At 51.8% G+C, this 22,370-nt stretch overlaps 1 protein-coding gene across 2 annotated transcripts in view; it reads right to left on the reverse strand.

The window, feature by feature from the left end:
• SIM1 (SIM bHLH transcription factor 1) overlaps positions 1–22,370 on the reverse strand; it is a 53,066-nt gene that overhangs the window by 28,760 nt on the left and 1,936 nt on the right. Inside the window, exons 1-8 of one of the 2 annotated variants that reach the window (XM_076333300.1) lie at positions 13,930–14,004; positions 11,741–11,823; positions 10,575–10,664; positions 10,328–10,436; positions 10,115–10,200; positions 8,759–8,958; positions 8,539–8,645; positions 7,471–7,618 (exon numbers count right to left, since the gene is read on the reverse strand). In XM_076333300.1, the coding sequence (XP_076189415.1) occupies positions 7,471–7,618; positions 8,539–8,645; positions 8,759–8,958; positions 10,115–10,200; positions 10,328–10,436; positions 10,575–10,619 (695 nt within the window). In that variant the 5' untranslated portion in view covers positions 10,620–10,664; positions 11,741–11,823; positions 13,930–14,004. Of the gene's footprint in view, positions 1–7,470; positions 7,619–8,538; positions 8,646–8,758; positions 8,959–10,114; positions 10,201–10,327; positions 10,437–10,574; positions 10,665–11,740; positions 11,824–13,929; positions 14,005–22,370 lie in introns of those variants that run through there. The other variant, XM_076333299.1, reaches the window with a different exon arrangement.

The raw sequence follows: 22,370 nt of genomic DNA on the forward strand, positions 1-22,370 counted from the left end.
AGGGTCAGACGCTATACCCTTGTTCACACAGAGCGATGCCTGCCTCCATAAATAGTGTCATCAAAGTGAAAGGGGCTGCCTCTGAAGTAACCTACTGAGTACGAACATGTGTGCTGGAGCCTGGCCCACGCTGTAAAGTACAAAAGAGAGGTGAGAGAAGGAGAATTAGATTTTAAACAGATACTTGCCACTGTTGAACGGACAAAGGAGATTTATTTGTTAACACTTAATTTAGGCCATGTCAAAATGCCACATTTGTGTGTGTACGAATAAAAACTAGCAAGAACACCATAATGTAGAGGGAAGAGCTTACTTCAGAAGCAGTTTAGTAACTTATCACACCTGCTGTATCTCGTGATAATTACAGTGAAACAACATAGGAACCACAGCAGTACTGAGATGCAGCACAGACCAATGAGAGCAAACATGCAACAGATTAAGGAAACAGAAGCAGAGCTAGTAAAATTGTAAACCTGCTTAAGGAACACACTGTTGCTGTTATGAAAGCAGGAGCAAGTTCGGCACCCAGTTTTGTGCAGAGTATTGAGAGGATGATAGCATGGAGGGGAATCCTTTGGTAGCAGTTCAACTGCTCGGCTTGCCTCTTCTGCACAGCCACTAACACAATCCATAGACGAGATATAAATGTCGTGTGGTAAAACCAGCAGACACTCTTCTAACTGCCTCGCTTGTCTTCAGCTGTCTGATCTATCACAGAGCAGTGAACATAACCCTAAACTCCATGGCCTATGGTCTCCCCCCCTGCCATGTAGGAGGACCACTGGGGCTGATCCCCAAGGGGACTGAAGCACCCAGCTGCTGTAGTGGTGTTCACAAGCGTCATTTATGCCATTCAAAGTGCTGAAGGACAGAGTAAGGATAAAGTGTGAACAGCCTCTCTAGCAGGAACAGCTGTGCTACAGTGTACAGCCCAATGCTTCCATGTAAAGTGAAATCTGTGGCAGTTTACCTTAAACCATAAACTCTGGCGTTTTAGGAGTAAGAGTCCCTGCAGCGGGCCCTGTACCTTTCATCAGTGGAGTGAGGCCGACAGCTGGAGATAGTAATTGCTTCAGCCATTGCCGCTGCTGGATGTGTCTCAACCCCTGACAATCATTTTACAAGATCTGTAACTCTGTTTGGGAGGAGGGAGTTTCCAAAGGCCTGGAACAGCCGGCACACTGAATGGGAAAAGGATGAAGTGGAAAGCATTTGAAGTCACTTGTCTTTCTTGGAATAGAGACACTTATTTGCAATCCTGAATTTCATGCCGTGTGAGACTATCAGTATGCATGCATTTAAACGAATGACTGCTTTTTTTTTTTTCCTATGGAGCTGAGCTGCAGTCCTTTAATCCTTACTCTAGCAAATAAAACTTTCTTCATATGAGCAGTGACTGTAGAGTCTGGCTCACAGTTTTAGTGCCTTGGCCATTACAGTCACCTGGTTTAAATATAAGCATAGAAATTTGGAGTGAATTAAACAAATGGTAGCTAAGAAAGCCCCTACATGAACAAAGAAGAACTGCAGAAACGTATTGAGGACACCTGGAAAAGCATGTCTCCTATTTGCAAGAAATATATAAGCAATGTTCCAGGGAGACAAGTCTGTAATAAAAACTAATGGCGAACAAACAATACTGCACTGAGTAGTTCAAGAGGAATCCTTTTATACTTGTTTTTTTGAGGTATATGCTTCCCAAGCATTTTGATTGATTGAAACAATTCCTTTACGTATTTACGTTGCTAATCAAATCATGTGAATGATGGTAGGCTTTCCAGTCAGGTGCATTGTAGATTCAACATACCAAGGGGGACCCAGCTCTGTGCACGATTACGCAAGTGGCAAAGTTCCCATTAATACAGAGAAATATAAAGGAAAAGCAGCAGGTCAAATTTGATTCTACTGTTTACAACTATTTAAGAAAAAATACATTATCCAGTTAAAGTCACTAAGCCTTATCTCAAGTGTTAAAGTTAGATGGCCAAGCTTACTCATGCAACTAGTTCCGCTAATGATATGAGTAAGGGTGTGCAGGACTACTTCTGCAAGTAATAACTTCCCCAGTGTATTCGCCATCCTACACACTCCATCACACACTTGAGAGGTACAAGAGAACATGTCTACCTTTGACTGAGACGAGGACTCTGTGGCAATTCCAAATAGGTCGATTTGAGAGAAACACTTAAGAAAGGTGGGCCTGTAGGTATAGAAATATAGTTTGTAGATTCTCCCGTTGACTAGGAAGAGAAGGAGGTGAGACCTGATGGCCCAGAGACAGGCCAAAAAGAGGATGTTTATGAAAAGCTATGGAAATATTTCATTGTTACTGTCCAGAAATATGGACAGAGCTTTGTTTCCACATGAAACACAAATTCTCCTAAAGCCCACATGCCAGGGAGGAATATTTTCAAAGTCTGAGCCATCACACAGAATGATATCACATTGCTTATACAATCACTTTAAAACTGGTGGTACACAAAGCTATAAATAGTAATAACAATCTAAAGATGAAGTGTGTAGACACAATTAACGGTTAATTTATTCTAAATTGCATTTACCACATCATTAAGTAAAACTTTTGTCAATATGGCAGTTATTTGTGAAATAATCTTTCAAACAAATTGCATTCAATTTGTGCTTCTAATCAGCCAGTTACATAATGCAACGTGAAGAGGTCAACTGGAACTATATCATATATGTACTATATCATCAGAACAGAGATTAGTCACAATTAGGTACCTAATCCATGTTATCTCTTTATGTTACCGCTACTGCTATTCTTTTAAATGCTAAAGGACAACGAAATGTATACAGGAAAGCTTCCTTAGCTTTCTCTGGGGACAAATTATTGTAATATTTGCTCGTGCTCAAAGAGTCAAAGGATTTGCACTTTGCGTTATCCATTTGTTTAAAGGGAGGTTGTTTGCGATCTAAATATAAACTTCAGCGGTTGCATTCTCTATTAATTGACTCATACTTGAGTCCCTTTATGTGATAAACATGCACAGCTAATAATCAATGATATGGCAACTGTGTGTACAGAACAAATAAGAAAAGAAAGGCATATTCTCTGTCTGTACTTACATATGCCAAGCGGAATACAAAGAGCAAATGTGTGCTTTAAAGCTGGAGTCCTTAAAGGTAATTTGTATTAATTTTTGACACACTGCTATTACACAATAAAATAACCTTTCCTCTTGTTACTAAAATGCCCTTGCCACCGTACCTATTTAGTCCAGCATATATACTTATTACAAACATTTGTTTTCAATCCTAGAATTCACTTTCTCAAAGCTTGGGATTTATGGAAGATGGAAATTACTTCCTTTTTTATTTTCTTAACTTGGGGGGTGTCCCTTCTGCATAAACCCTTGTCATTCTTTCCGTTCTCATCATCTGCATCGCCCAGGGGAGTTGGGAAGCTACAAGGTAAGAGATTCTCACTCTTCCTGCTCAGCCTGCACTGAAAGCACAGTTTGGCCCTTACGCCACTCGGTAGCCCCTCCTCCCCAAAATCTCAGAGCACTCAGGATCCTCTCAACAGTGAGAAAAAGCTCCTTATCCCACAAGCAAACCGAAAAAACTCCTGGGGCTTTTCCTGAGTGAAGAAGTAGTGTGTGAGGGGACCAGGGACCCAGCAGGTCAAAAACCTGCACCATATCTTCCAAAGCTTATGGTGCCTTTTGCTATTTTCACCCCAATTCAGTGAAAAAGTCTGACATTTCCTATTTTCAAAGGAATCTTTGGCGAGAGGTATCCCACCTTTCAAGCTCCACCCCGCAATCCCAAACGCCACCCTATTATTTCAAAACACAAAACCACCAGTTTGCACCTCTTTTGCTTTCTCCTCGGCCTCCATACACGAGTCGATATGCAAAGGTTTGGCTTTCTCTTCCGTACGCACGTTTTTCCTAGCTGGGTTTATAACACGACGAGGCTGCAGCGGGCAAACCTGTGCCTCTGCCGGGAACTGCATCTGCACAAGCGGCTCTGCCACGCACCCGATGCCGGGTGGGTGAAGTCTGGGAGGAACCCGCAGCACACACACATCTATCTCAGCTGTTCCTGGTTTACTGGAACAATTCAATGTCATCCTTAAGGAACTACAGTAGCTATAGGATTTATACCGGAATAAAGTGTATTAAACATTTGCAGATTTTGAGCGCTACAGGACCTTTACCCGGCCCTCCTGGAGTGGAGCCTACTTCATACCAGAGGAAAACGTCAAGTCCCCGTAACCTCCCATTTTCCCCTGTATTTTCACCACCTACCTTCCTCATTTGAGTGATAACATGCTGAGTCTGAATAGCTCATCAAGACAATTAAGCCGACTCTAGGTACGAGGAGTTCAGCATCCCCCCGCCCGACTCTCCCACCATGAACCTTTCCCCAACAGCTCCCCTCCACCTCAGGTTACCTGAGCCTTTCAGAGGCTGACTACATCTCACTTTTTTAAAAGCCAGCCCTTTCTCTGCTTACAGCCCCCCGGCACCCGGCAGGGCCTGTTCTTCTCATTTATTTTTCCGAACGGCAGGCTAGCCGTAGGATAGTAGTAGTAGTAGTAGTAGTAGTAGTAGTAGTAGTAGTAATAATAATAATAATAATAATAATAATAATAATAATAATAATAGTGATGATGCAGTGGAAGCTACGCCCATCCCCTGGACCCAGGGCAGCGATTGCAGCAGCGGCAGCCCTGCCGCAGAAGCAAGCAGGAGGCGATCTCTTCTTCTGCAGCGCCCTAATGAAGAGCCAGGCAGGCTTGATGAGACCTCGAGGACCTGAGCATACCAAAACTAGATTTTAATGCAGTCGTGGTGCCTGCATTGCAGCCGCCGGCAGCACATGACGGTTGCCGCAGCCAATGATGGACCTCCCAGCGTTTACCATCCGCATTTTAGCCAGCCTGGCTCCCTCTCTGCCCTCTCGCCGTCCTCCGCCCTCGAGGCGATAAAGCAAAGAGCGCAGGGGGAGCCTTACAGCGAGGCGTAACGAAGTCGCGCCGCGGTGTGACCTTATTCTCCAAGGGAAATCTCGAAAGAACAACTATAGTCCCCCTACATGCCAGCCTGGCTGAAAACAGGTTTAAATATAACATTGTTTTTAAAATCCATCTACATGCGGGAAAATACAAAGACGCTGCCGCCAGCGAAAAATCAGCTGAGGCGGAGGAATCGCGCTATTTTGGCGCCGCTCCTGAGGACGAAGCCGGCTCCCCTGCAGCGCCGGGTTGGTTTTTTTTTTTTTTGGGGGGGGGGCGGTGAGCGCCGGGGCTCCCCGAGCCCAGCTTCCAGGCGGCGGAGAAATCCTGCCGGGGCGCGGAGCCGCGGTGCGCGCAGGGGCTGTCTGGCGGCCGCCCCCGCGGGAGGGCGCGGACGGCGGATGGAGGCGCACCTGAGCAGCCGGCCGTGGAGGTGCAAACGGACGGCGAAGAAGCTGGCCCCGGTGCCGCCGGCCCCTCCGAGCCGCTGGTAGCCACCCTGGGCTGGGTTGCACCGGTGGTGACCGCGGCACCGGTGCGCAGGCAAGGGGGCTGGGGCGGCACACGGTATCACCGGTCCCGCTGCTGGAAAACAGCTCCGAGGGGGTTGTCTGACCGGCCCCCACGGGATCAGGGTACTCCCTGCTTGCTTTGCTGCGCCAGCCTGAAATGCTGGTGCCGTGGTTCTCACCCCAGCAAGCAGGGGACAGATCGAGCCGGATCCCCAGCTGGGATGTTTCATTTCCACTCGGGTCATTTGAGGTAGAGTTCCGTGATCGATGTTCACGCTTTTGGGATTAAAGGAGAGGGAAACGACCGATAATCTCGGGTCCTCATAGAAAAATCTATGGTTTCTGGTGCAAAATCGCTCCAGCATGCTAGTTTCCTTTGGGTCCTTGTTTCTTAGCGTTACGATACACTGACTTCTGCCTTTGCAGTTCCCCCTTCACCTAAGGCAAGTGCTTGGGCTTAACTGAGAAGCGTAAACCGCGAAAAATACAGAGAGGGGCTGGTATAGGGGAAATGGACATAGAAATGTACGGAACATCTAGAACAAAGGTGATGATGCCTCTGTTGATCCGCATCCTTGCTGGGTGAATGCCAGAGTATTACCCCGCCGCGCCCCGCATCCCTTTCTAAAGCGAATAAAAGGGATTTTCTTCAAAGGGGAATCGCACTTTACTCCCTACACCAGAGCGCTGACCCAAATGTATGCTTTTTCATGCAGGCGCAATAGCCCCTATCTGCCCGTCTAAGAGCACGATGCCCGTTATCACCTTACGTTCCAAAGCGATTACGTATTAGCAGTGCAGGCGCTGCGATCCTCACCCCCTTCCCCACCCCACCAGCCGCGCCTGCACACACGACCAGAGCCGTTCCCTCCGTAACGAGCCGCTTCATTTTGGGAAGCACGTCTTAAACCCGGCTACCAAATCACTCGCCACCTGTGCACGCACGAAACCCGCAACAGCAAGATCGTGATGCTGCCGTCGCCGCAGTTTTGGGAGAGGGGATGGAGTGCTTCTCGGGCGTTTCCAACACCTACATTTGCCTCCAGAATAAAAAACGAGCAGCGGAACAGAGGAATATTCAGCCCCTAGGATCAACGAGGTACCGCCGACCCGACCGGCCCTACGATCCTCATGAAGCATCAGCGCTGCCGCCAGCAGCTACTGCCGTGTCCAGAGGAGATGCTAATAATCACAATGACAAACACTTCAAAATAGTCCGAGCGAGCTTCCCCTCCCTCACTGGGCCTCTGTGTTTCAGTTTAAGCAGCATAGCTAGAGCACAACCTAGCAATCCCCAAATACAAGGAGATGCGTTGAGATATGCGGTATCTCAGCAGTCACTCTGATTTTTTTTTAATTTCTATTTTATTTTGGTTTTTTTTAAAGTTTAACTGACCCTTCTGGTCACCAACTTTCTTTGTGGTTCACTGTAAGGATCTCTCTCCAAGAACAAAAAAGAAATCTCGGAGCTTTGATAGAGACTCTGGATGAAATTAAGAACTTCAAACCCCAGATTTTTGAAAAGAAAAACAGATGTCCTGTTTGTTGAGTATAAATAACTCCGTACGTGGAAACCTTTTTTTTTACGCTGCATTAAATTTTATTTAATGCTGGGTGCATTTAAACTGAAAAAAAAAGAGGGGGGGAGGCAGCAAAATATGTGGGTGACAAACCTCTAAATCTTTTCCCCTCTCGGAAGAGAAAGAAACAGGCAGACGGGAAACCCTTCATCTAGATGAAAGTGTTCAATGTGTTTCCTAGCAGACCTGGCGAGCCTGCCCTGGTCAGCGCGGCAGCGAGGGGGGCTTAGCAGCCGTGCTGGGGGGAGAGGAGGGCGGGAGGGGCGGCCGCCGGGCCCGGCCCGCAGCGCTGCCCTGCGCGGGGCGCACCGGCAGGTGCCCGCCGGCGGGCGCTCGGCCCCGCTCGGCCCCGCTCGGCCCCGCGCAACTCGGAGCGGCCCTCGGGCTGACTTACGTGAGGACGTAGTTGACGCTGACGATGCAGTGCGGGCGGGACGAGCGGCTGTTGTGCACGATGGTGGCGTAGCTCTGCACCCACACCCAGCCGCCGTGCTTGGCCAGGAAGCGGTAGTACTTGGTGGTCACTTGCCCTTTCACCAGCACTGCGGGGACAAAGCGGGGAGAGCCTCAGCGCGGCTCCCGCCTCCGTTTTGATCGGCCCTGGGAAGGGGGCGCACACCCCCCAGGCCCCCGTGGGCGAGGAGAGGGACTGGGAAACCCTTAGCATCACGTCGGGGAGTAGCGTGGACCGAAACCCCCGTGGGCAAGGGTGGTGGAGACCCCCGGGCAGGGCTGATCTCAGTCCCTGAGAGTCGGGCCACCCGTTATGAAAGGCGATTGTTCGGGGAGATTGGTGGGGCAAGGTGAGTATCCTCTCAGAGAGGGGTTGAATCCCTCCACCCACACCCACCCCCACATATCGTCATCGAGATTTAATTCCATAAATCTGGCTTTGTGTTTTATCTCTTCTCGTTACATTCTCTGTAAGGAAACTTACCGGAAATTAATATCCTTTTTATTCATCTAGCCATGTATTAATGTCATCATGATATCAAAATAGAATAAAGAACAGCTCTCCGAATCAGGCTCACTACTGCAGTCAAAATTAGATACACAGATAAGACTTGTGAGACTTGGTGGAAGTGGGACAAAAGTATTTGGATTTCACTGGCATGGCTTTTTGGAGCAAGAAAAAAGGGTTTTTCCTAACCGGAATTTGAAGTGAACTGAGCGCCTGAGGTTTGTGCAGGGCAGTTCTTGTCCTACAGCCGGGAGCTGAGGACGGAAAAATAGCCTTTCATTGCCCATCCCCTCCATTTCCCTCCTGCCTCCAGCTCGGAGTTCAGTCTCTAACGACTTGTTTCATTAAAAGCCGCTGCGGGTTTTGCGAATTCTCCCCTCCAGTGAGCCGGCTTTTCCCGTTCCGACCTAGAGGTAAATCCTAACAAACCCAAAGTCCATCTGCAGAGGGAGAAGGCGGGGGGCGAGGGGCAGGGTCTCTACAAGAACATCATCTCCTTACACAGGTGATGGGCGCAGCGCAGGTGGAAGGTGTCACAGCCGTGGACGTGGTGGTAAAGGGTCTTCTCTATCAAGTCCTGGGGCTCGTAACCTGTTAGCTCAGCTACCCTGCAAGAGACAGAAGCAGCAAGTATCAGCGGGTGAGAGGACAGGAGAGGAGGCCTTGGGGGCGAAGCAGGGAGGGACTAAGGGAACAGATTTGGAAATAACCCCGGCTCTACCTGGAATCTAAGAATATGAGCTTCATGTCTAGGCTGGCGCGAAACATGAACATATTGCTGTGGAGCTTGATCTCCGTCACGGCGCTGGGCGGCAGCGAGTGGCCCACGGCGACCAAGCCAACGTTTTGGTAGCAGCCGTCGAAGGGGGACATGTCCAGGCTGTACTGGCGGATCTTCAGGTACCCGCTGCAGTGAATGACCTGCCGGAGACACAGGAAAGCTCGGGGGCTGCCTGGCAGGGGGGGAGGGTGTGCTGTGACAGGCGTCCCTACCCGCGAAGGGGACCCGGACAGACCCGCCCGCCGCCCCGGCTGATGCCGGTGCGGCCGCCGGGTGCCCTGGGGTCGTTGCCCCGCGCCACCGCTCCGGCAAAGCGGCACCGTCTGAAGGTTTTCTGCTCTTCTGTTTGGGTCGGAATTGGGTTTTTTTCCATACGAGAGTTCAGCACTGATCTAAGGCCCATTAAAGTCAACGAGATTTTTTTTTCCACTGACTTAAGTGGGTTTTGGACCACCTCCTAACTAGGCTTTTATTATTCTTCTAAAAAGGAAAGACGCGGAAGTGCCAAGCCAGTTACAACTTTGTAATGAAGAGTGTATGCGTGTGAGAGAAAGAGTTTACATGTGTGCATATGTCACATGTGTAAGATATGTCTATTATATAGATAGAGCAGAGGCGATCCGTAGCCAAAATGTATCTTTGGACGTGGATTTAGGTATGTCTCCTAAGTGTATCCTTGCACGTGACTGCTGTGTACTTCCAGTCTTACTCGTCTATTATTAGGGTGTTTCTTCCTGGAGCGATTTCAGCAGATGCTCTTGTTCTACGGCACGTCGTGGCACATCGCCTCGGGCTATAGGTACCCACCGCCCTCCGGCGTTGTGCAGCTGACACAAAAGCGGGGAGAAGGTAGGAGAGCAGGGGCTGTCCCCACCGAGGAGCCCTGAGCGGAACCCGGGCAAAACCCTTGACTTGGAGAGCTGCCCCTGAAGCTGACGAGTTACCCAATAAAGAAATAAATTAACCCGGGGCTCCCACGGTGTCACCTGACAGCTCCCACACACACCTCGGGAACGCAGTGGTTGTGCGACGTTCAGTTTAAAAAGCAAAAAAAAAAAAAACACCACGGGGAGCTCGGTTGCTTGGTTTTGTGGTTTGAGCTCTTTAATCTGAAACTCCGAGAGAAATTCTGGCTCTGAACCACATGAAAGAGTACCGGGCTGGGAGAGCCCCCGCGGGCAGAGGGCTCATCCCCACTCCTGTCCCCCTGTTCACCGCCCGCCCAGCGTGCTCGGCGCTGCCGGAGCAGGGGCGCGGGAAGGCTGCGGAGGGAGGGTCCTGGCCGTGGGCACGCACCTTGTAGCCGCCGCAGGTCAGGCCCGCGTTCCGCTTGGCCAGGACGCACTTCATCCTCAGGAAAAAAGACCTCTCGATCTCGTACTCTGGGACGGGGGAAAGGCAGAGGTGGGGTGAGCCGCGGGCTCCGCCGCCCCTGCGCGGTCCCCTCCGCGGCCGCGCAGGCCAAGTGGGGGGGGGGGGGAGGGGTGCGCGGAAGGCTGTGTACTTTACCCTGCACAAAGTGCGAGTGGTAGGGCTGGTGGGCCGTGAGCACCGCCGTCATCTCATCGTGGTCGGCGGGGTGGATGTACTCGTAAATGCTATTGCCGGTCAGCTCTACCTGTGAGAAAGGAGGAGGAGGAGGGGGAGGAAGGGGTTCATCGCCGGCACCGCTCACCCTCCCCGCACGCACCTCCCCTGTCAGCCGGGGGGGGGGGGGGGCAGGCAGGCACGGGGGCTAGCGGCCCCCCCAGCGTACCTGCGACAAGCCCAGGTGCACCGAGGCGGTCTCCGAGATGTACATGATCTTGCCGTCCGGAGCCACGACAAATATGAAACCATCCAACGTCTGCAGAAAAGGGTTGAGGGGCGGGAAGTATAAATATATCAATAGATAGCCAGATAGATCCACCCATGAAGACAGATTCATGAAGTACCTGTCCCTCGGATTTACTTTAGCAAACAGGCATCCCTCTTCAGGCTGCGATTATTCACACAGTTGGAAGGAAATGGGCAAGTCTTGGACAGGAATCCCTCTAAAGCTCCTGGGCTCCTGAGGTACAACCCACTTCTCAGAGGGACCGAGCTCAAAAGCAATGCAAAGTGCCTGGGAAGTATCTAAGAAGAGGTCCTGGCTACCCGGTGACTAATATGTCGGTCCCAGAAATCCTGAGTACTTCTATCCCATTTCAAATATCACTGGGGGTTTAGCGCTTGGGTATTTGTTAAGGAGACTTTAAGCGAGCGAGGAGGATCTAAAACTCTCCGCAGTGTAAATAAGGGACGAGACAATCTGTCGGGCACGTTTCAGCAGGCGTAGATGGGGCTTCTGGGTGTGCCGAGGGCAGAATAGGCCCCCAAAAGGCCACACAACCCCACCAAAAATGCATAGTGGTGGTGGTAACCGCTAATATTCCTTAATATTTCAGACCGCAGTGAGTTTTCAAACGTGTCCTACCTGATTTGTGTCTATGCTAATTTCTGTGCCTGCTGAGCCCTTCTGTCCAGGACAGCCTCCTCCAACTTGTCTCTAGAGCCTCTCCCTGACTCCACACCACCCTGAGGTTCGGCGCGTTGCCGGGACTTGTCACCTTGTTAATAATTTGGGGAAAAGTCATGCTCCCGTTCTCTCGTCCCAGAATAAACACCGGGATATGCTGTGAACCCCTCGCTGCGGTCCCTGTGTCGGCCAGTGCTGGGGCAAAGGACCCGGAGGTAGCAAACCACAGCCCCATTACAACGCACCACATTCAACCGCGACGGTTCGTGTTTCTGAAGTTCCCCCCCGCACCCTCCCCCCCGCCTTTTTTTTGTATTAAACACGTGAACAGTTAAAAATTAGTCAAGGTGGCAATTAAAGGCTCAGAAGAGGGAATGATTTCTTTAATCATTAATACCATATGGCTGTCGTTTCCAGACCACTACCTGCAAAAGATGGGATCCCAGTTCCCGTCCAACGTTATCCAGCGGGCTGGTTCGGCTAGAGTGGCCCCAGGCTTCTCCGAGTCCTGTGTGTTTAAGACACAAAAAAAAGTAAGGTGAGGAGATGAAAAATTGACTCGTGTTGGCCTGCTGGAGAGGAACTTCTCTTTTTTTCAATTTTTTTGGTTGTATTCGCTCTAAAACACGCATACATATAATCTTCGGAAAACTAGACGTGCTTTCGTTGCACAGAGAAGCCTCTTTTGTGTTTTGGGGTTTTTTAAAGATCTAACTCCCGTGAGAGAAAGATACCAAAATACCTATTTTGAGTTAACGATTAAGTTCATTCCTAAGACCTAAGCGAAATAGCGTGCCAGATAAAAGGGCTTTTGAGTGCTGCCCTCGGCTACTGAGAACCGGCTCCTTGAACTTCAGGGAAAGCGCCTTTCTCCTAAAGTCACCGAAGGGATCCCGGACAACGCTGAGAGCTATTCAAAATGAAAGAAAGGGGTGTGCTGGGGGAAGCCTTTGATGTCGAGAGAAGGACGAGGTTAACGTGGCACGGCGGTCCCTGGGAAGAGGAACCTCTCGGCGGCGGCCAGGCCAGCGATGCGGATCGGTCCCGCCAGCACCTGAGCGCTGCCTGCGGGTGGTTCCTCCCCCTGCAGAAGGCAGAGCTCGGCCACAACCTGCCGGGTAATTAGCCAGCAGGCTTCGGAGGGGGAGTGACAAGGATGGGCTTAGACCCCCTGCTCGCCAGACATCACTTTCCAGTTTGATCTGTGACCTCCTGCCTCTTTCTCTCTTCGGGGCCACCGTCCTCTCACCTGGGAGGTTTGTAATCACCGATCTGGGTAAGGGGAGGGGGAGAGGAGCGACCAGATGCGACTCCTCCACCTCTCCCCGAGCCCCGTGTTAAAACGCTTTCCCCTTTAGTGATCCCCACTCAAGCCCACGAAAAGCGAACTACCTGTCGCTGTTTCACGGCTGCGGTAAGGCGCTTCTGGGGCGGCCCAGGCAAGTCACTGTCCGACGGCATGGGCCGTCCTCCCTCCGGCCCCACGAAGCCCGGTCTCCGGCATTCGCCTCCCTTCCCCTCCCTCCCTCCTCCCCGCTGCTCTGGCAGGCGGGACGGCTCTCTCCGCAGAAGGGATGATCTGCCTCCAAAACAGCCCCCTCCAGAAAGGGATCCCTCCGGACCCGTCTAACGTTTCAGACGCAGCTTGTTTTCTCCTATGCAAAGTGAGGGGGAATAAAGGCCGGATGGAAATTATTCCACCGGAGTAAAACTACTTATGAGCGATGCCTTTTCAGAGTCTTGTTGCTGAAATAATTTAAACGGGGCAGTTAAAACCTTTTACGCTTATGCCACGAAATAAGGCTCAGCTTGACACGCACAGACACTAAGATAAAGTAAAAGGGAGGAAAAAAGTACAAATCTTGATTGATGGCTGAGGTGCGGATCGCCTGGGGGAGGCGAGAGCCGAGCCGGCGAGGTCTCCCTCCCGCAGGGCGGGCTCGGGGAAGGCAAGACCCCGTTTTCCGGTTATTTCGAGGCAAACAGGCGAGGTGGCGACAGCAGGCAGCCGCGGGCATCCCTCGCTATTGACCGGCTTCACCCAGGTGTTTGCCGGTCTAAACAAAGCTAACGATTTCCCCCGCGCTGTTTGAGCGGGGCATCCCACGGCGGCCCTCGCCCGCCCTTCCCCACCGCCGAAGCGGCAGAGCGGTGCGCCCCTCTCGTCCCCACCTTTCCCTCTTTTCTCCCCCCTTCGTCATCCACCCCTTCACGCCAACTTGTCTCTTCACCGCTCCTACACTTCCCTCCTTCCTCCTTAACTTCATGGCCCTACAAAGGCAGGGGCATCTCTCTGGCCCGGCCCCCATCTCGCAGCCCCAGCACGTGCCAGGGTGCCAGCCGAAACCAGGCTCCTTCCCATTAATTCCTCCACGCCAATTAACGGGGACCCAGTGACTTTTTCCTGAGTCCCCGGGCTTCACCCCCCCCCCCCCCCGCGCCCTCCGGAGCGGGTGGACCCGCGGGGGACGCACCGGGGGCTCCGCAGGCACCTCTGCCCGCCCCCCGGGGAGCCAGCCGCCAGGACGGAGGGTCACCCCCGCCCCCCCGAAATCAGCAAGGAGCTGGCAAATCTTGCACAGCTTCCAGGGAAAGAGAGAAAAACCCGCGGTACATTTGTTTTTCCCGAGCTCCTCAGAGGTTTCTCTGCTGGGGAGCCAGGACGGCCCGTCAGAGCAGAGGCGGCCGAGGCGGCTCCTTGCGACGCCCCCCCACCTGGAGGGAAATTGAATGACAGGTTTCTGTGTTCAGGGCTAAATCCGCGCTCCCCGCCTATGATTTAAGTTGTTTATTAATCGAAGTTTACGGCTCTAATTATTCTTCTTCTAAAAGGGAAAATAACCCGACCCCCGCGGGTTAATGAACAGCTCATGGGCTTTACAGGTTAACCTCCCCCCGGGAAGGCGGTTCTTCACGGGGCGCTGAACTCCTCGCTGTGTTTCAGGTGGAAAGCCCGCGCTGCTGGGCTGTGTCTGTTAATGGTTTATAATTAAACGTTTTCACTTGTCTACCTGAACCGGCTTTTTGAAATCCTATCACATGAGACGATTCTTTGTACTTCCCAGATGTTTCAGCACTTTCAAGTCGGAGACTATTTCTATTCATTGCCAAGCCCAGCCTCTCCCAAATCGACGGGCTCTCCTGATGCCCCTTAAATACTGTTTTTAAAGATTATACGAGAAAACCTCTCCATTAATATTCCCTTTTATTTTTTCCCCCGTCTATTCGCTTTAACATCCAATTTCCTTTCATCGAGGGCGCAAACTGTGATTTCTTGCACTTGACCTACCGCAGAAAATTCTGCAAATCCTTTGATTGTCTATTTAAAACAAAACAAGGAAATCAGCTCTCCCTTTTACTTCAGGATTACGCTTGGAAACAAGATCTAAAGATTCTCTTGTAATTTGGAGAGCCAACAGCATAATAGGTTTGGAATAGAAACAAGCAGCTTTGTGAGGGGAGGGATAACTAAATCGTTTTTAGGCAAAGGATTTTCCCAGCTAAAGTGGCCGAAGACAAAGCAAAACATAATCTATTTTGGAAGATTTCCAAGATATGCCACATTAACCTTAGCAGATAAAATTTGCTTTCTTCCCTGCGTCCCCTCCCCCACCAAGGTCTGGTTTATCATATTTACATAAGTAGCCTTAGAAGGGATGTATCTATTATGGATCTAAGGAGCTAGCGAGCTCACATTTCATTTGGAAATAGAGGCGAAGTTTTACTCTTGCTTAATACTTGATGCATTGTAGAACCATTTCCATTTAAATACTCCCGACCCACGGATTACCTCAATGGACTGGCTGCGTGGGTTCTGTAATTTCCTGAAAATGAGATTTCGATTTATAAAACAAGAAACCAATTAGTAACCAAATGAGGCGAAGTAGATCCACTAAAATTGACCTAATCCCACAGGCACCATTTAGGCCAGTTCTTGGCGAATGAATGATGAGCAATCGTCTAGCGTAAGCTCAAGGCATCATCCAGCTGTGTTATTCAAGCAGCAAAAATAAATGGATCGAGCTTTTCTTTCGGAATGAATTTGATACTCTTGACAAAATATAGGTTATAGGCTGCTACCTAACAATCCCCTCCACTCGAGGATTTTTTTTTTTTTCCCCTAAGAAGATAAACAATTTGGGCCGCAAGAAAGTGTTCACCGTCAGGAGGAAGGGGGGGGGGGGGGGGGGGGGGAAGGGCAAGGCATTTTAGTCAGGCTCTTGCTTAGTTTGCGAACAAGAGTCTCGTTACCTAACAGCATGCGCCGAGACTGCGCGGATCCTGCTCGGAGCGGGAGTGCTGCCTCATCGTTTCTCTCAGCACTTCCCAATGGAAAACCACTGCGCCTTCCACATCAAAAAGCATCTCAGTCGGTTTCATGGGACGGCTACACCCGCGAGTCCACGTGAAATGCCGTCTCCCCAGCCGTGCCCACCCCCGGCGCTAGGCGAGCCGGTCCCCACCGACAGCCTGCCCCCCAAGCCAGGCTCACGGCCAGCGCCGCAGCGCTCGGCTGCGTTGGCCCTGTCTTTCCCCTCATCGTTTGATTGATGCAAGCCTTGATGTCAGCAGCCAATGGAGGGGTTGGGTGGATGTCGTCCCTACCCAGTGGCGATATTGTCGCAAGAAGCTCCTCTGTCCCACGGAAGGGGGAAGAGATTCCTCAATCATTTCTAATTTGATCTAGGCAAAGACAGAGGAAGGCAGGCGCAGGGAAATGAGACTCCGGGAGGCCCGGGCAGCTCCTTGGCCCTGGTTGATCTCTGGGTTACTTGTCCCTCTGTGAGCATCTGCAGCGCAGAACCCACCTCGACCCCCTCCTTTGTCTGGCAATAGCAAAGGGGGGCGGGAGTGGACGGTGAGGGTGGGGTGGCCAGAAGATGCAAGCCCTTACCTACTTTGTGTTGATTTGCCGGCTTTTAAAAGGGGTTACTACGATTTCCCCAGCGGACTATCCGTCATGAAGTCTCAGCGCAATCCGGATCCACGGTAGCGAAAACAACGACAGAGCGGGCGATTTGACGTACCCGTTTAAAAATCACTTAGTGGAGCTCCCAGCCTGAGCTCCAGATCCGCTTCTTTGGGGGGGCCAGGCTTTGAGGGGCAGCTACCTCGGGGGACGGACGGACGGACCCCTGGGGACCCCCCCGGGGACTTGCCCCCGCGCCCTGCCTGGCGGCACTGCCCGCACCGCCCGGCGAGGCCCGCGGGCGCGGTTAGCGGTGCGAGGCCCGCGGAAGCCGTGCACGCCGGGTAGCTGCTGGCTTGGAGACGGGGCCCCGTAGGCAGAGTCTTCTCCTGTTGCTGAGGCTGGGAAGAGGGAGAGGCGCGGGGGGCTCGCCCGGAGCCAGCCCGCTGCTGCGGGGCCGCGCTGGGCGCCGGCCCGCCGGGGCAGCAGCAGGGACTCTTGCTTAAGCCGGGTCCGGGGAGCTCCACCGCGCGTTTCGCTTCCAGGCGCTTCTTAAAACTCCCTCTCCAGGCAGCGGCGGCCGCCGCCGCCCCGCTCCCGGGCTCTCCCCGCCGCCTCCCGGGGGCCGCGGCCCGGCGACGTCTCCGCTCGCTTTTGTTTCGCCGCGTTTGTTTTGCCCTTTTAACAGCCGCTCTCTGCTTGTTAAAGATGGAGGAGAGGCGGCTCGCCCGCCGCCCGGCCGCCCGCGCCGCTGGGGATGCTGACCCCGCGGAGGGCGAGGGATGCGGGACCCCCGGCCACCTCCGCTCCGGGAGCTCGCCCCTTCCCTGCGGCACCGAGGCAGGCCGGGCCCCGCCAGCCTCCCCCGCGGCGCTGGGGAGGCCGAGGAGGGACGGCCCGGGCCCCTCTCCCCTCCCGTCCCCGGCTTCGTGCAACCTGCTCGGCGAAGCGGCTCGTAAAGCTTTACGGCGGCCGCGGGCATTTCGCCTCCCTGTGCAGCTCGTAAAGCAGCACCTTTCCTACCTCCCCATCGCCCCTCGGTGGTCCCGCTGCTGCCTCATATCCCTCCCTACGGCTGCTCTGGGGAGAAGCGGGGCACGGACGGTTTTTTGGGGAAAGGGAGGCAGGACAGCTCGGTCCCCATCTCCGAGGCGGTCGTTTTTCCTCGCTGCCCTGGGAAAATGACAAATAACAGCACCGGGAGCCGCAGGGACAGAAGCTGTACGTCCTAGTCACCGGCAAGCGAAAAGGCAACTGGATGTTGTATCGAGGAATTAGCTTGATTCGATTAACTATTTAATTAAATAGTCTACCGCCAGCGCTCCGTTTTGCCGTCGCCTAACGCCCGACAGGGCTGATTTCTCAGTTAATTTAACAGGCAGTGGTTAATGATAACTCAAAATCTCGGCCAAATGAGGCTTCTGTGAAGGAGTGGGTCGCCGTCGGAGGGTTCAGATGAAACGGAATAAGCTACGTTTAAAAAAAAATGCTGCTCATTTCCAACTGCCTGCGGATGCCATTAGCAAGGTTTCGTAAAGATTTATTGTCTCGGTAAATCACATGTGTTCATCTGAAGCAGAGATAAGTTAGCATCCCGTTTTCTTTATAAAAGTAATAATAAGAGGGAGGAAAAGTCCTGTTGACTAAACAAACAATCCTATTAAGAAAACGGTAGTGGAAATAATGCCGAGGCTGATTCACTCTAGAAAGAAATACCAGCATTTTGGCACGCACGGGGTAACGGAATTGCGCTCTGAAATGCAAACAAACGGAACCATGCCCAAATTGGAGAGAGAGGGGGGAAAAAAAGCAGGGAAATTTTCGAGCGCCAACTACTTATTCGCTTCTACAGGAGATGCAAATTCAAATAGCCCTTATTCCGAAGAAATTGGGTTTGCACCAATGCACTTGCGAACACACGCTGTTTACATGCGAGTTGAAAAATAACCTCCAACACTAAAACGGTCGTATGTCACTAAGAAGGGAGAGGATGTTTCTAAAGAAAAATATGATTTTTTCCCACTCATCTCACTTAGTATTCTTTCTAACACATAAATCTGCTTTTTCAACGATCATGCTAGTAGTTTAGTTCTGCACTTCACATTTATAAGTTCACATCAAAACTGGAATTAAACAGAGAGGCAGCGTGGAGAGTAAACTGCAGCTTAAATGAGAAAAACTTCTGTAAGAAAATAAACACTGAAACCTAATGCTCAATCATTTCCCTTAGCAGTAAGAAAAACAGCATTAAATCACCTATCCACGTGGGAAACGGATTTTTTTTTTTTTTCTGCTGATCTCTTCCCCCTTTAAAATAAAACAAGATTAAGGGTTTCAATATTGAAATGTTAACCATCCTGATTCGGCGAAAGTTTATGTAAACGGAGCCTCTGCTTTTGTCTCGAAAATCAAACGCCTCTCCGCGCCGAAACGATCCGTCCCCACCGGGGCAGAGATCGCAAACCCTCCTTCTCCCTCTCTGTTCGCGTGAGGAGAATAGGACCCTCAAAATATTCCTCACTAAAAAAGAAAACGAAAAAAAACGCCAAAACAAAACCAACGAAACAAAAAGCTATTTATTGAACCACTTGGGGTTTTGTTGTTGTTGTTGTTGTTTTCGATTTTTTTTTTCTCCCCCTCCCTTCACTTTTGGATACCGGCGAGGGTCAGTGAAGAATTACCCCGCGAGTTATAGCGACCGAATCTTTTTTGAAGAAAAATTCTTTTAGTCCTTCGACATCCCGGACATTTTTCCAGATATTTTTCGAGGCTACGTTACTTGCCATTAACTCTTTAATGTTAAATTACAATTTTAGGATTTTTTTTTAAATTAACATTAACTCATAAGTGAATTTATTAGGAAGTTCTCCTTAAAAAAACCCCAAACAACCCTTCCTTACTGTCCTCAGCGATTCAGCAGATCTTCAGCCTTTCCAAAAGCTGTCTGATCACCGAAAACTACTATGTGTCTTACAGGCTCTGTCCTCCCGAGACAGAAGAGTTTTAGCCCTGAAATGGTGCAAGCTACCTAAGCCGCCGAATGCTTTTCGCCCTTGACAGTTTTAATCTGCTGGAGACCTAGTAAAGTGAAATCAGGGGTAGAAAGAACAACCCAGGCGTTTTAATAGCTTGTGAGAATTACACAGCCATTACGAGAGGGAGCTCGTTGAAAAAACTCTGCTCCATTTATCAAGTTTATTCGGTGCCACCGGTTTGTGTTTAGATTTTTTTGGGGGGAGACGGAAACCGCACCGTGATGATTCTGTGTGTCACTCTCCTGGCATTTTACTCCCAGAAAACTCTCCTGCTTCCAAAATGAACCCGAAATCTACCCACCTTCTCCCTCTCTAGGAACCTTTCAGACGTGAAAATAGGCAGGCAAATGCACACCGACACTTTCCGCCTGTTCCCCTGTCCCCAGCCCCGCGTGTGCGCGGCGATGAGGAGTGTATATTTTTCTGTGCGTGATTATTTACAGCCAGCCCCTATGCAAGCACTCTCCGGGCAGATGGAAATTCGCTCTTGTACCGGGGAGAGGGGGTGTGAGTTACCTTGGAAGCGCAGCTCGCTCTTACGGAGGCGACGCTTCCCTGTCCTGACTCCTCCAAGATCTCTTTAAATGTATGACATGACACTTCGCCGTGCTCCCGAGCCTCCCGCTGCCCATCTCCGGCCCTTTGGCCAACTCACCGGGTCTGTCCCGGTGCTTGTATCGCCTTCCTCCCCAGGGAAAAACAAGCAAACGCACCCCCCATTCAATCCACCCAACATCCCCACCCTGCCTCCATCTTCCAGAGAGGCTTTTCCTTTGGGTGCGTGGTTTCCCTGGCTGCCGCTACCTGTCCTCCCTTCCCAGCGAAGCAACGGCTTCTTTTTCTGTCTGGGGGCACCAGACAGAAGGAGACCAGGATCGCTCCCCTCTTCCTCGCCTCTCCCCACCCCCTCCCGGCAGCCGGACGAGCCGAAAGGGCCGGTGCGCCAGCACACCCGCACCGGGAGCCCAAGCGGCCGCTCCTCCCGCTCCCGCCTCTTCCCCGGAGCCCCCGCCGCCCCCCGAGGTCCCGGGGAAAATCACCCGGCCCCGGGCTCGGCTCCCCCACGGCCAGACACAGGCGCAGCGCCGGGGGGCCGCTCGTGGGCGAGTCGCTCGTGATTAATCGCGGCACCGGCGAGCGCAGGGAAACCCGCGGCTCCGGCGCCGGGCCGGGGTGCGCTCCCCGCTCACCCGCCTCCTCGGAAGTACGTGGGAGGGAGCGGGAGCCCGCGTGGGGCCGCGGAGAAACCGCCCGGCGCCACGCCACGCCGCGGCCCCCGCTCTCGGGCCTTTGTGCCCGGCCCGCAGTGCCCCCCACCCCCACCCCGCCCGCGGCCCTGCGCGGGAATGCGCGGCTCCGGGGTCGGGGGGGGGGGGGGGGCCGCGGCGGTCCCGCGTGGATCTGCCGCCCGCTCTGCGCCGGGCCTCCCCGCGGCAGCGCGCCTCGGAGGGGCGAGCCCTTTCGTGCCTGCTCGCTGCCTTTCTTTTTAATTTGCAGTTTGCCTTTAATTAGGCTGCGAGGGCTCTGCTGCCTCCAAAGCCCCGCTCAGCCGCCCCCTCTGTCTCCGCGCTCGAATTAGCATCTGCCGCGGCCGGCAGCGGCCCCGGCCCCGGCGCACTTCGCCACACGGTTCCCCAGGGCATTCAAACATCCTGCGCTGCCACCGAGGGACGGGGATCAGCTATTCTTCTCTTCCCATGATTACTCACAGCCTACAAGCAACACCATATGCTTCTTCTGATCAAACAACCCGCTACATAGGCACCAGTAATTGACGAGACCTGCTCGAAATCACGCAGAAACGTAGCCTACTGAGACCGCAGGAGTTGACAAATCATTGCTAATAATCCTTTTAGGAACATCATGGGCATCAGAGTTTGCAATAGCTTTATTTTTATAAAGTATGCGCTGACAGTATAAAGGACAACTCCATCTCCTTTGAAAGAGGACTGCCCCGCATAATGATCTTCAAGGTGGCAGATCACATAGAAGAGGAAAGTGGCTTGATGAAGGCTTTAATTTTTTTTTAAAGGTTTCGGGTGTTATAGCTTTCATTTACCCCTTCTGGTCCTAAGTGATTCGGAGATACGGCACATTGTTTAAAGAAACTATTGCAAGATGCGCTAGATTGGAAGTTACTTCTGTGGGCTCTAGGTACACGCGTCCATACGCAACTGTGGGGGGGTACCTCCCCAGTCCAAACGACTGCCCGATTGCGTATTTACTTTTAAAAAGAAGAATTAGGACCCATAGTTCACAGACTTAATCAGGTTAAAAAAAACCCAAACCAAAACCAAAGCAAAACAAAACCAGGCCGTATACCCGCTCTTGATTTGTAAAACACAGTAGACAGACCGACCGACCGACCGACTCGAGCTATAGCTACAGAAAACGCAGAGGGATATATTACGTTGTTTCTTGTACACACACTTTTCAATGAAAGATGCAGCGAATTTTGTTATTAGGTGGTGGTGGGGGAAAGCTCTTAATACTTTTTCTTTCATGCAGACTATCTCTCAATCGAGTTGATCTAAATAAAAGATTCGTGAAGTATTTTTGATTTTTTTTTTTCCCTACGCCTTATAAAAGCAATAGAGTGAGAACACAGGAGAACTTCATTCCGACTCTCCTAGCTTTCTGTGCCGTTTGTCTTTCTTGGCAGACGGTCCAGAAGCCCCAAGACGGTCGCTTTAAATCCTAACTCTACTTGAAAGCAAGCCGTACTTTAGGACGCTTAAGCCTGCTTTTGCTCGGCAGGCGGGACCGTTGCTGCTGCCGTGGAAGTCAACGTGAAGTTTACTGTTGCCTGACCGTCGAGGAGAATCAGGCCCAGACGCGGACGCTGGGCTTGCAGCGCCGGGCGGGCAGGGGGATTGAATACGTCGGAGTACAAAACGCCTGTTAAAAATTTCCGAGGTCGATTAACGCCCTCAAACTGCCCTAGTGATCCTCAGAGCGAGACACATCACATTCATGATGCGATTCGGTGTGCTTGGCTTATTTATTTAGGCTGTGTGTGTGTGTGTGTGTGCGTGTGAGCACGCCTGTACGCGTGTGCTGTACCTGTAAACCGCACCTTTGCTCGATACTTGAACTAAGGCTTTAGGACTT

This window comes from Aptenodytes patagonicus, chromosome 3 (genome assembly GCF_965638725.1).
Source record: "Aptenodytes patagonicus chromosome 3, bAptPat1.pri.cur, whole genome shotgun sequence".
Taxonomy (NCBI): domain Eukaryota; kingdom Metazoa; phylum Chordata; class Aves; order Sphenisciformes; family Spheniscidae; genus Aptenodytes; species Aptenodytes patagonicus.